The sequence below is a fragment of the Trachurus japonicus genome, chromosome 24, assembly GCF_045865225.1.
Source record: "Trachurus japonicus isolate A0001 chromosome 24, Traja_1.0".
NCBI lineage: Eukaryota > Metazoa > Chordata > Actinopteri > Carangiformes > Carangidae > Trachurus > Trachurus japonicus.
Window position 1 is genome coordinate 4,144,519 of NC_140930.1, and position 13,259 is coordinate 4,157,777.

At 42.3% G+C, this 13,259-nt stretch overlaps 2 protein-coding genes across 2 annotated transcripts in view; both read right to left on the reverse strand.

Annotated features, from left to right (window-relative positions):
• Positions 1 to 2,564, reverse strand: part of col12a1b (collagen, type XII, alpha 1b) — a 173,210-nt gene extending 170,646 nt beyond the window's left edge. The window contains exons 1-2 of the mRNA XM_085770776.1: positions 2,229 to 2,564; positions 1,467 to 1,578 (exon numbers count right to left, since the gene is read on the reverse strand). Coding sequence (XP_085626902.1) covers positions 1,467 to 1,542 — 76 coding nt within the window. The 5' untranslated portion in view covers positions 1,543 to 1,578; positions 2,229 to 2,564. The remainder of the gene's footprint in view (positions 1 to 1,466; positions 1,579 to 2,228) is intronic.
• Positions 2,565 to 6,969: 4,405 nt separating this feature from the next.
• On the reverse strand, positions 6,970 to 12,991 carry cox7a2b (cytochrome c oxidase subunit 7A2b). Its single transcript, XM_085770775.1, has 4 exons — positions 12,881 to 12,991; positions 12,461 to 12,547; positions 9,593 to 9,677; positions 6,970 to 7,219 (listed from the first exon to the last, which is right to left on the reverse strand). Exons 1-4 carry the CDS (start codon positions 12,896 to 12,898, stop codon positions 7,161 to 7,163), a joined length of 249 nt encoding a protein of 82 aa, XP_085626901.1. The 5' UTR covers positions 12,899 to 12,991; the 3' UTR covers positions 6,970 to 7,160.
• Between the last annotated feature and the right edge of the window lie 268 nt (positions 12,992 to 13,259).

Consider the following 13,259-nt stretch of genomic DNA (forward strand, 5'->3'; position numbering starts at 1 on the left):
AATATAGTCAAAACTACCCCAGAGCTCCAGAGGAACACTCACTCTCTAACACACTCACACAGCCAGGCCTCGGCTTCAAGCTGCTGCTGCTCTTTGAACTTTTTTTTCCCTCCTTCGGCTCTAAACTGCTTTTAATTTGTCACCGTTCGGCCCAGTTGTGACAGTTTAGAGTAGAGGTCTTCTTTTCTTTCTTTCTGTTCTTTCTTTTTTCTTTTTCTGGTAGTTTTATCTTCAGCGTGCTTGAGCCTTTAACTCGGGCCCCGACACGTCAACCCATTCCTCCTTCCACACACACGGTACAATCTAGTATATGGCACCATTAGGATGCCGTGTGGCCCCTGGAGAGGAGGCATTAAAGTGGGGTCACCGCAGGTCAGAGACGGGAGGATTCTCCTTCTTATGATCCAACGAGTTTTTACTGCACTTTTTTTCTTTTCTCTTTTTTTCTAACTTCACGCTGAGAGAAAATCCAGAGGCTGAGAGGAGGAGGAGGAGGGGGATGTGGAGGGGGAAGAGGGAGAGGGGGAGCAGCAGACTTTCTCCCGTCTTAACCTCTGAAACCTCTGGAAAATAATGTGAAACTCATATTTTGTCTTTCCGTTCCATCAGGAGAAAAAGACGTAGGGAGGAAACTTGGCCACGTGCCGTCTGGGATTTTTCTCTCTCTTTTTTCTTTTTTCTACAGTAACAGAGCGGAGGAATCTGAGCAAGGGCCCCTCCTGCTGTGGAAACCACCAAACTACACGTCTGCCCTACTTTATACCCACCGAGGGTCATTTATCAGTATCACTGGTCCTATACTGAGGCTGAAGCACATGGTTTCACTACATTTTTTAATGCTAATGAACTCTCTTAATATATTTTAATGTCTTTAAATTGTAATAGAGAAAAAAATCTGGGGGGAAAAAGTCACATTTTCTGATAATAAAACTGTTTTTTCTTCGCTTCATTGCACTTTTTTATGTCTCGGCTACTTTGCTGCTTTGACCAAGTTGCATTCGGGTCTTAAACCACTTAAAAGAAGCTACTGGTCTGGACTCTCCATAAACTCAAACCAGATATTTGCAGGCGAGACAGCATTTTTTTTTCTTTCTTTCTTTCTTTCTTTCTTTTTTTTTTTTTTTACATCTCCACAAGAGGAAATCTGGCAAATTCCTGATGGATGAAGAGACTCAGGTTATTAGAGTGAAAACACACACAAAAAACACACACAATCATCATCATCAATCATCAATGATTCAAGGATTAAACCAAAACGCTGAAAAGACAAATCAGTTGAAACAAATCAATTCACCAACACACACATTGTCTTTCACTATGTGATTTGTTTTATTCAGACTAAATAATAAGCAGCGACATGTTGAAGGCAGAGAGGTGAGAGGAGCTGGAGTCAGAGGAGCTAGAGGAGGAGGAGGAGGATGGAGAAAAGGAGGGTGAAGAGGAGGAGGAGGAGGAGGAGGCTTTACCTTGACCCTGGGCCTGAGAGACGGACAGCAGCAGCGCCAGCAGCGCCGCCGCCGCCAGATGCAGCCAGCACTTCATCTTCAGCTCCTCTGGCTCAGCAGCACATGAATGAAGCTGCGAGAGGAGAACGGAGGTTAGAGCTTCACCGCGAGCCCGAGCCCCGAGGCTCCACGGGAACTTTTACGCATGAACGTCAAACCCGAGGCTCCGTGCGAATCTAAGTGCGAGTTAGAAAACTGACACACAGACGATGAACTTCATTATGCATGAATGAATCAAGTCCAACGATCAATACCTGAGCAGATTTTAACGACCAATCAATCAATCAATACAGCGGAATAAAAGCGCACCAAGTCAAAATCTGCCTCTGCAGCTTCTCGCTCTTATGAGACTTTTTAAAGTTGGTCCAGTCCACTGACTAAACTACTAAACTACTGACTACTGACTACTGCTGCGGCTCAGTAGATTGACCCTCTCTACCGGAGACACCGTCCCTCCACAGCTCACACAGGGACCGAGCATCAGCTCCTGGCGCCGTGCGTAATTACGCACCAAAATGCAAGAAATAATCCACGCGCTTCTGGGAATAATCCGAATAAAATGAGTTTCTGTGATGCTTCATTATTTAAAAAACAACTAACTCTAAGCAAACCTAATCTTCCGAGGAATTAAATTAATGATCATAAAACTGCACTGAGCTGAGATAATTCATCTGAAACTGGAAAAAGAAAGAAAGAAAAAAAAAAGAATCATGCATCACTGACCTAGAGAGGAGACTGTGGGAATTCTTTGGTTTTAAAGAATAAAAAAAAAATGAAAATGAAAAAAAAAGGTTAAATCTCTGTGGTGGAGCCCAGCCTGAGGAGAGGGAGAAGGAGAAAGGAGAGGGAGAGTGAGGTGGTCCGGTGTTGAAGTCAGAGCTGCTCAGCGGGTTTTTGGTTCCCAGACGCGTCGGCGAGCCTAGCTCTTTCCAAGTGGGAAGACTCTCCACACAATCTGCTACTTAACAGGGGGGCTGCTCCCAGCTCTGCCTGCCCCCGCCGCGAGCTCTTACGACATCCAGTCGGGCCAAAAAATGATGTGTAACCTCTCCGAAAGCGCTGCGAGACAAACACACACACACACACACACACACACACAGAAAGAGAGAGAGGGAGAGAGAGATGCACGGACACACACACACACACACACACGGAAACTTTTACATAGTTTTCTGCATTCCTTTCCGGTGATGGAGGGCTTCTGTGCGAGGAGGAGAGAGGGTGCGCGCACTAAGATCTGCTTTTTCGGGAAGAGGGGGATCAGAGGAGGGAAACTGACAGAGTTTTTTTTTTTTTTTTTTTACCCCCCTCTTTTTTTTCAGAACGTGAATCAATGGGAAAATATTACGCAGTCTAAGTGAACTAAACCTCAAATCAGTCTTTTCCTTTTTAACGCATCGCTCCAGCTTTTCAGGGACCGAGAACAGAGGCTTCTGGGTCGAACCAGCACTGATATATAGACTTAATTAACAAAGAAGCTGGTCATTATTATAATAAGGCTACTCCTCATTTCATTTTTGATGCATTTAAAGCCTAAAATTTGGTTATAGTGTCTCCAAAGTCGAAAGGAAGCCCAGAATTGATTCCTCATCTTCCAAAAGTTTAAAATCTGGAGCAAAAACCTCTAAAGATTTAGTGTGATGTCTAAAATCCAAGTGGTAAAAGGTGACAACATCTCACTGGAACATTTTTGTTTGAGTTAAAGCCTGTAAATCGTCCACTTGTCTCAATGTAGGAGCTCCTCGTGACGTTCAAACACCTGTAGATGTTTCTAGAAGTGTCAGACTCGGAGCTGCCTCCAGTATATCTGCTGATCTGCTGCTCTGCTGCTGCAGCTGCACAGACTCTCACAGTTTGAGCGTTAAGTCAGTGAGTCTGCACTGGTGAAATCGGCCAACACAGTTGTGCTGATTGTTACAACACCAGCAGCAGCAGCGTATGAGTGTGTGTGTTAGTGTGTTATCTGACACAGCAGATTCCTCAGCGCTGATCGGAGCAGGAGCGGCTGCAGCTCCTCTGGTGACTTCCAAGCGTTAAATGGTGTGGTGTGTTGCGTTGTGTTAGAAAAGTGACTGCACCCTGTAACTTGGGGGGAAAACAAGGGGTGACATTCACTGAATTTACTGTACTTACATCTGGTGTCTTCTACTGTTACTCCAGAAAATCCTGTGAATGTTCTCCCCTTTGCAATCCTGTGTTAAAGGGTGCAGTCACGGGGTTTACCAAGAAGACACTGTGCCCTCTGACTCAGGATTGTTACAATCACCAATGTGTGTAGGTATAATAAGTCTGGTGAGTCTTGGCTCTTTTTTGGTAAGCCCTTGTGGGAAAGTGAAAGCACCCTGTAACCCGTTTAATCCGGCAACAACTGTCAGGATTGTAGAGGATACCACTTGCAATTACAATTAATTCAGTGGATGTTGTCAGGGGCTTACCAAAGAGAGACTAGACCCTCTAACTTGTTATGATCACTGATGTGTGTAGATATATAACTGTAGGCCTACTTGTTGTTCTCATTTAAAGCAGAAGTAAGCGGAATGTTTGTGTTAATATAAGTCTTAAATAGTTATATCTTCCGACAGCAATCACTTCTATAGAGTGTTTGGTCCGAAACACGGGTCTGTCAGTCACTCTGCTCTGCTGTAAGCCGAGGAGAAAACTTTCCTCGTATCCTACAACCTTTATCCAATGAGGAGAGAGAACGGCATAAAGGGGCAGTCCTCTCTGTGTGTGCAGCCAAGGGATGCGCGTGAATGTGGTGACGTAGGGACGAGGGCGGGGACTGCTAACTCCATCTGCTGACAGGAAGTTAGCCAAAACCACTGGATCGCTTACTTCTGCTTTAATATGACATGAAACGTTTTCGCATTTATTCCCTTATCCTCATAAAATCATTGAAACGGAAGCGAACTAGAACAATATCGATGCGTTTTTCGTCAAGTCTTGTCTCTTTTTGGTAAAGCCCCTGTCCACAAGAGACTGCACCTTCTAACTCAGCATTTTCTGCAGTAGAGGACATCAGAGGACACAGATGTCACCCCTTGCAGTCCTGGGTTACAAGGTGCAGACACTTTTCAGTAGGGGCTTACCAAGAAAAGACTGCACCCTTTAACTCAGGACTGTTATGATCACTGACGTGTGTAGGTAGGCTAGATAACTGAAGGCCTACTTGTTCTAATTGAATATGACATGAAATCTTTCTGCATTTACTCCCTTATCTTCATAAAATCATTGAAACGGAAGCGAACCAAAACAATATCTATGCATTTTTCGACAAGCCCTTGCCGAAAGGTGACTGCACCCTTTAACTCAGGATTGCAAGGGATTTTCTGGAGTAACAGTAGAAGGCCTTTACCTACCTATAGGCAGTGTTGTGGACAGATGCTGACATAAGGAGCAGAAGCAACAAGGCAAGAGTGGTGTTCAGGAAGCTCAGGAAGATCTGGAGCTCCAAAAACACCTCAACAAAACGCCAAAATACGCAACTTCAACTCCAATGTGCAACAGGTGATACTGTATGGATATGAGACTTTGAGGACAAGTAAACACACAACACGCAGGCTGCAAACATTCATCATCAACACCTGCCTCGGGAGAATACTGCACATCTGGTGGAGAGACAAAGTGAGCAATGCGAACAAGCCAGGATCCCACTGACTTACAAATTCGAAGGAGAAAGTGGAGAAAGCTTGGAGATTGGCCACACCCTAAGAAAACCTGCCACGAACATAACCCGACAAGCCCTGCAATGGAACCCCTGAGGGAAAGGGAAACAAGGTCGCCCCGGGGACAGCTGGAGAAGAAGTGTAGAGGCAGAAAGGGCAGCGAGTGGGCTCAACTGGGGTGACCTCGAAGGAACTGCCAAGAACCGTGTGAAGTGGAGGACATCCGTCAACGGCCTATGCACCCAAGAGGAGCAATGGACTTAACTAACTAATAGTAGAAGATGAAAGTACAGTTAATTCAGTGGAAGTCACCCTTTGCAATCCTGAGTTACAGGGTGCAGAGACTTTTCGGCAGGGGCTTACCAAAAAAGAGACTGTAAGTTATTTTTTTCTTGTGTTCAGACAATGAATCATTCTTGACTTCATTGTCGGAACACAAGAAAAAATAACTAATATATACGAGAAGACAAAATGAACATTATCAATCTAAAAAAAGAGACAAGTCTTGCCGAAAAACAGCAAAGACTGCACCCAACGGTTCGCATTGGTTTGCTTCCATTTCAATTCAATTCAATTTATTTGATAGGGACAATGCAGGTTAACATAGTGACACTTCCACTCATTACAAACAAGTCAATGTGACTAATGTCACATGAGGATAAGGAAGTCAATGCAGAAAGGTTTGATGTCATATTAAATAATAAAGTAATAGCAAAAACAAGTATGCCTACAGTTATATACCTATCCACATCAATGATTAGTCTCTTTTTGGTAAGCCCCTGCTGACAAGTGACTGCGCCTTCTAATTTAGGATTGCAAAGTGGAGACATTCACAGGATTTTCTGCTGTAACAGTGGAGGACACCAGATGCCAAAACAGTAAATTCAGTGACTGTCACCACCTTAATTCCTGAGTTTTTAGGGTGCAGTCTCTTTCTGGCACAACACAACACCTGGAGCGAGTGATAACACTCTCAGATTCCTTTAGAGATCCCCGAGGGAGGGTGTTTATCAGCAGCAGCAGCAGAGTTTAATAACCGGATTAATTATTATTCACATCAGGACACGTTTCTAATTATTAAAGCTTCAAACATTGATGATCCTTGGAGGAATCAGTTGGGTCTCGGCCGATTCCTTTGTAAACGTCGCCCCCTAGTGACGGAGACGGGAGGAACATGCTGAACGGACTGAAGTGTGAACAAACTGCAGGTTCAACAAGTTCATCTGAAAACACCTTTGTGCCAAATGAATAATCACAATCACATTTTCTGCCGCTGCTGCAAAACTACAACTGCTAATAAAGATTAATTCATCAGTGGACTCAAATATTGAACAAAAGGTGAGTTTTTCATAACATCTGAGGTTTAGGGCGACTGAAAAGAGGTTAGAGAAATGACTAGAAATGAAATTTAAGAAATTTAAGACTTAAGGAACAGAAATCAATGTTTTTTAACCTGCAGATGAAGATTTTAAGGGAAATATTCATGTTTTTACGGTCATATTAAGTTTTTTTGTGCCACACGTCTTGCTTAAAGTTACATTGCAAGTACTGTACATTTCTGATTAATATTAGTCACCTAAAGGCTGTGTCATGAAATTCTGGTTGTTTTCTTATATCAAACTCAGCTGAAACCATTCCTAAACCACAGGGAGACTGTATAATTCAACTGTATATATAGATTATTGTGTTTTTTATATTTACAGTCAGGTTTTCATTGGTTCCACCTCCTGCTGAGGAAATGGTCCCAGTGAAGAGGTTTGTTCAGGATTATTAAAGTATTAAACACACTCTCTCAAAGGTTTGAGTCATGAGATTTTTTATTTGATCCTCAGGTCATCATAGAGTAACAATAAAATAAATATTGATCCCATGAACATGAAACAAAACATCCCACCACAACAGAAAACACAGGGGCCGACACAGCTGAGCTGAGAGGCGGCTGGCCGGTTTTTTAAAAAGCAGGTAAACGGCGGCTGAAGCAGCGGAGGTTTTAGTTCTTCTTCTGAGGGAACGCAGCCTTCCACAGCTCGTACAGGAGGTATCCAGTTCCTGCAACGACACGATCAGAGTCAGCAACACATCACACAGTGATGACACATAATGATGATTATTGGTTCTTCCTATTGTATTCTGAAATTACCCTTAATTGTTTTGTTTTTTTAATCAACATATTTGCCAACTGTTTTCTCAGATATTCATTTGAACACATAAAATGTCTTCAGACGACTTCATGTACAGCAGGACTAAAGTGAAGCATTGTGTATTAAAACACCATGAAATCAGCACTGAGCATTTTAATATCCGACTGACTTCTGGAAGATTTGACTTTGACAAAATTTGAGAATTTTAAAAAGAAATAAATGAATAAATCTCAAAACATTTTGATTTTACGACCACATAACGGCAGTGGAGGGAAAGAAAAAAAAAAACTGCAACCAGAAAACGTGTTCATGTTTTTGCAAATAAAACCCCAAACAAAATATTAATTGATTCCAATAGATCTAATTTTATGTCCAAAAGGAGGGGTGCTCTTGCGCTTCAGCCGGTAAATCGGTGCTCTCAGACAGGACCGGTAATAGAAAGGTGCAATTGGGTCACTTCAACGAGGACTAAACCCAAAAGAAACAACTGGAGCACTTGATATAATGCAGAGATTTAATAAAGGTGCACAACACCTAACCACGCTAGGTGTTGTGCACCTATTAAATCTCTGCATTATATCGAGTGCTTCAGATCTAATTTTATGTCAAATAACAGATCAACTCTTGAATTTTCTCATCTTTTTCACTTTGAGCTCTGGTTAAATATGTGTGTCCCGTTTCCTCTTGACATTTTATAGAGAAAACAAAATAATCAATACATGAATTTATAATGGGATCAACGACTGCAGATGCAAACTTCCAGCTAAGGCTGCAAAAAATATTTCTGGCCTCATCAGTTTAGTGAAACTGCATCAAAATAAAAACAGATCTGTACGAAACATCTGAACGCCAGTGATTAATAATTATTGGCTGATGTTTCCTGCAGGTCAATTAGCATTAAAATATTCAGCAAACCTCATCTTCAATCTGAGATTTTAACTAGAGAAACACCTGAAGAAAGAGATCTCCGCACACTTAGATCTATGCATAGATCTAAGTGTGCGGAGATCTCTTTCTTCAGTTTGGACACTTTTGATGCCTCCAGCACCTTAGCAAAGCATCAGCCGGGTGAAGCGGCAGCCCCTTTTTGCAACTAGAGGAACACCTGAAATCTAGGCCTGTGAATATTCTCATTTGTCCAGGTCATAGTTATCTCAAGGACATTTTAAATCGAAAGCAACTGGACTTGGTTATTCGTCTAGAAAGACGTTTCACCTCTCATCCAAGAGGCTTCATCAGTTCCAGTCCCAGCCTGGTCAGATGCGTAAATGAACCGATGAAGCCTCTTGGATGAGAGGTGAAACGTCTTCATAGACAAATAACCAAGTCCAGTTGCTTTCGATTTAAAATTTCCTTGAGTTACCTGAAATCTAAACTCTTCTGCAGAACTTAAAACCATCATTTCATACAGAGAGAATCTGAACTCAGTTGTAATTTGTGAGCTTGGATTTAACAGATTAGATTTTTACAAAGCTCTGCAGAAACCTGAGTATTAACCCTTTATGAACTGGTCGACCTCCACAACTTCACCGATTCTGTGAAAAAAGCAACACCACGTTGCGTTTAAGAGTCAAGCTCTTGACTCTGTGGAGAACAGAGCGACACAGTGAGAGCGTGAAGGAGACGACGACACACAGGACACACTGGCAGCAGGAAGGGGATTAGTTCAGTTTGAAAACATGCACATGGTGGTTATTTTGATTCCTCCTGAGCTCCTCCATCATCATCATCATCATCATCATCATCATCAGCTGGTGGCGGTGGCTGCAGCAGCGACGCGGTGACACTACAAACTACTCCAGCGTTTCAGCCGTCTGAAAACGACGACAGCGACGCAGAAGCTGAAATCTCTACCAGGAAAATAAAAAATAAAATCTACGGCGTTCTTATAGCCAATACCTGATTAGCTCATTAAAGGTCAGCGTGTAGCACATTAGTCATTAGACACATCAGCTTCTTGCCTGTCGTCTTTGTCACGTGGTGACCGTGGTCCTGGTGTCAGTATAAGAAGAAGCTAGACCGAGTTCCTGAACCTGGATCCTCCGACAGCTCAGTCAGCAGGAACCAGGCGGGAACAAAAGGTCGTTACAGGAGGAGAAGACACAGCGCTAAACACTGATCCTGAGTCAGTCTGGAGCTGCTTCTACATCTTTACACGAAGAGCTCACCTTCATCACTGCTACTTTATTTAAATATGATGTAAAATAAATAAATAAAGAGAGAGAAAAGAGATGGAGTTGAAGTTGAAGTTCAGACAGAAAGACGAGTCTCCTTGTCTCACCGAAGATGGTGAGTGTCATGGTGGCTCTGTAGAGCAGAGCGTCGGCTGGTCCTCCTTTTAGATGGATGGGCAGCCCGTTGTCTGCCTGCAACACACACGAGATGGGAAAAAAAACAGTCGGTTAGTTTTTGTTTGATACAAATAAGGGAAAAATTTGATAAAATAAAGACTTGACCCAAAAAGTTTTCACTTTGACCGGATTTTCTTTCTCGACTTAATCCAAATCGAGACAAATCTGAGTTTTTAGGCTTATAAAAGGAAACGCTTCTCATGACTTCCCTGCAGTGAAAGCTTCATTGTTCACCATTCAAATTGATTTTTAGAGAAGCATAAAGACCAAACTGCACTTTTATTTTTTTAAATATATTTTTGGGCGTTTTTTGCTTTTATTTGATAGCACATAGTGAGAGACAGGAAAGGGGGAGGCAGAGAATAGGACGTAGCCTCTACATGGGGCGGCCACCTTAACCACTGCGCCGCGCACCGCCCCGACCAAACTGCACTTTCATAATCACACAGCTACAACAGTTATCTGTGTTTGTCTTATTGTGATCACACAGGAAATGAATGGTGTCTCACTTGTGACCACAGCACTCACATGCACACGGCTCTATGACAAACTGATCTAATGCAAACTCATCTTACATCCTACGATCTCTGCACTTTGGCAGATCGTCTACACGCTCTAATCCTTCACCATCTAATATCGCCATATCGCCCACCCCTATCTTACACACATGTAAAGATGCTTTTATAATAAAAACAAATATCTAATGTGACTGAAACCAAGCCTTAAATTCAATAATCCAACTGAACTTTATCACTCTGTGCAGACATCAATAAAAAACACAAGAAGATGCTGAAACGGATAATTATAGCTGAATGTTTGCGACTAAAGTGACTGGATCAACACAGCTGGAATCATTCACATCTGCTCGTCCTGGAGAATGGACCACAGTGAAACAAGAAGGTGAAGGAGTTTTGATGACGTGTCGTTCAGTATAATCCAGTTAAAAAAGCCAAAAACAACCACAAACTGTATCACAAACACGGAGGAGTGTTAAGTCTGGGATTTACCCTGAAAATATCTAACAGGTAGAGAATTTAATCAGCCCCAGAGAGCCACGTCACAACAATGAGATTAGGTTCACAATATAATCTAACTAACTACAATTAAATACATCAGTGTTAATCACTTGGAGGAGGTGAAGCCGAAGTCTCTTTATCTTATTCCATGACCCAGGGCTTGTTTTAGGAAACTAACACTGTCCTGAGGGGACACACACACAGTTTATATACTGTGTGTGTGTGTTAAAGGGGTTGGTGTCAGGTCTCTAAACATCCTCGCGCTCAGCTGATGTAAAAAGAAACTATAACGACACACGTGCGTGAAGTCACTCAGCAGAAAATACACACAGCCAATAAACGCACAGCACATATGCTTCTCCACTTCGTATATCATCTACCACCATCAGCTGATCAGTGACCTACATTAGCGACACTACGACCTCCATGTTGGTATGGATACATAATACAAGGTGATGAAACAGCAGGGAAACCAAGGACACACTGACCTACTTCACCACACTAGTGTGAAAAGGTAAAGATGGTGAGAAGAAAGTATAAAAACACAGCGTTAACAACCACAACTGAGACTAAACATCTTCGATTTTAGTTGAAAAATAAAGTCTCGACTCAAATGTTTTCACTTTGACCAGGTTTTCTTTCTCTTCGTCATCCCAATCGAGACAAATCTGAGTTTTTTAGGTTTATAAACAAACATTTCTCATGACTTCACTGCAGTGAAAGCTTCATTGTTCACAAAAACCTGGGAATGGGTTGAACAGTTCTCCGTTTGTCTGACTTTAATTAATGGTTCCTCATTTGTGACCTCAGCACTTTGCACACGGCTCGATGACAAACTGATCTAATGCAAAAACTCATCTTACACACATGTTTATAATGAAACAAGCATCTAATGTGACTGAAACCAAGCCTTACATTCAATAATCCAACTGAACCAGTGGATGTGGACGGAAATAAAACCACTAAATGTCCCGTTTAACATCTGTATCAATGACACAGCTGATTTACTGCACAGTCACAGTCACAGTCACAGAGTGAAGGAAACAAAAGAGCCGGTGGTTTGATCAAACAGTGTAAAAACCACTGAGTCACTGAGCTGCAGGTGAAACTGTCAATACCTGACCTGAGGCGGTTTGTTGTTCAGCTCAGGAGGCAGAAGACGACCGCTTAGCCATTTTTAAACCAACAATTCATCTTAAAGCTGAACTCTGAACTCTCCTCTGTGTCTCTAACCCTCCTCTCCTCCATGTGCATCATTTGTTTCCAACAACGAAGCCGGTGATAAATCAATCCATGGAGCGGTGGATAATGTCATTTATCATCTACCATATGTATATTTGTGTAGTGTTATCAGTCTTAAACAAGAGATTACGGGTTACGGGGCGCTAGGTGGAAGGCAGAGAGCTTCCATTCAATTACAAGTCATTGATTTAACCAGAACTAGGACTCTGGAGCTGGTTAATTCAGGTAAAAATGTAGCAGAGTTCCTCTTTAAAAAGGGTTTTCTTGGGAGTTTTCCCTCAGTGGATGTGTCGGTCTGAAGGGCAGAGGGTGTTGTCACGATGCTGTGTAAAGTCCTTTGAGGCAAACTGAGGCTATACAAATAAAAACTGCCTTATCTTTCCTTGTTCAGCCATTTTTTAACCAGCAATTCAACATAAAACAACACGTATGTTTCATATATGCGTCTGCCTCGACTCTGTGCTTATTATAAATGACAATTTGATAACATAATTGTGTATATATGGTCAGTTTGTTGAGTTTTTTTTGTTTGTTTTTTACCTGGAACTGCTTCTGTTTCTCTGGGACTTTGTTGGTCTCCCGGCGGACGGAGCTGCTGATGCTCCGCCGGGCCACCTGCTGTATCGCCTGGAGGGGGAGAGATAATAAAAATAAAAATAAAACACACAGTTATAACATACTTTGAGTTCATTTACATCCACACTGCGGTTAGAAAGATAAGAAATAAACCGTGTGAAGCGGCCAGAGGGAAGGAGGAAGGAGGATGATGCTAGGCTAACACGTTAGCTCCTCCGACGTCCTACCGGTTTGACTTTGACCTCTAAAACACCGTTTCAGGTTAAAAAAGTCGCCGCTGTCTTTGCTCCCAACGCTGCGTTAGATGACTAATAACTCATTCAACCGATAAGAGACAAAGCAACACGGTGAGATAGAAGTTAAAAGTTAAAATAACCAACTTACCAGTGCGTGCCTGTACATCTCCTCAGTCTGTCACACAAGGACACCGGAAAACTTCACTTCCGGTTTTAGCGGCTTCTGCTTCTTCTTCTTCGCGGGTGTAATGACGGCATCCTGCTCTCTGGCGCCCCCCGAGGCCTCCAGCGGCTCAGCGCTCAGCTAAAGGCTCAGTTCACCAAAAATACAGCGAAATACATTCTTTATTATATATTTTTCAGACACTGATGCTTTTGAAATATACTTTATTCTGAAATCTGAAATTATAAATCAGCAAATGTGTTATTATTACTACAAAAGCAGCTTCATCAGCCGTCAGAGTTTCTACTTTTCTTACCTCTGAATTTACAACACTTGCTGATAAATCTCACATTTATACTGTATA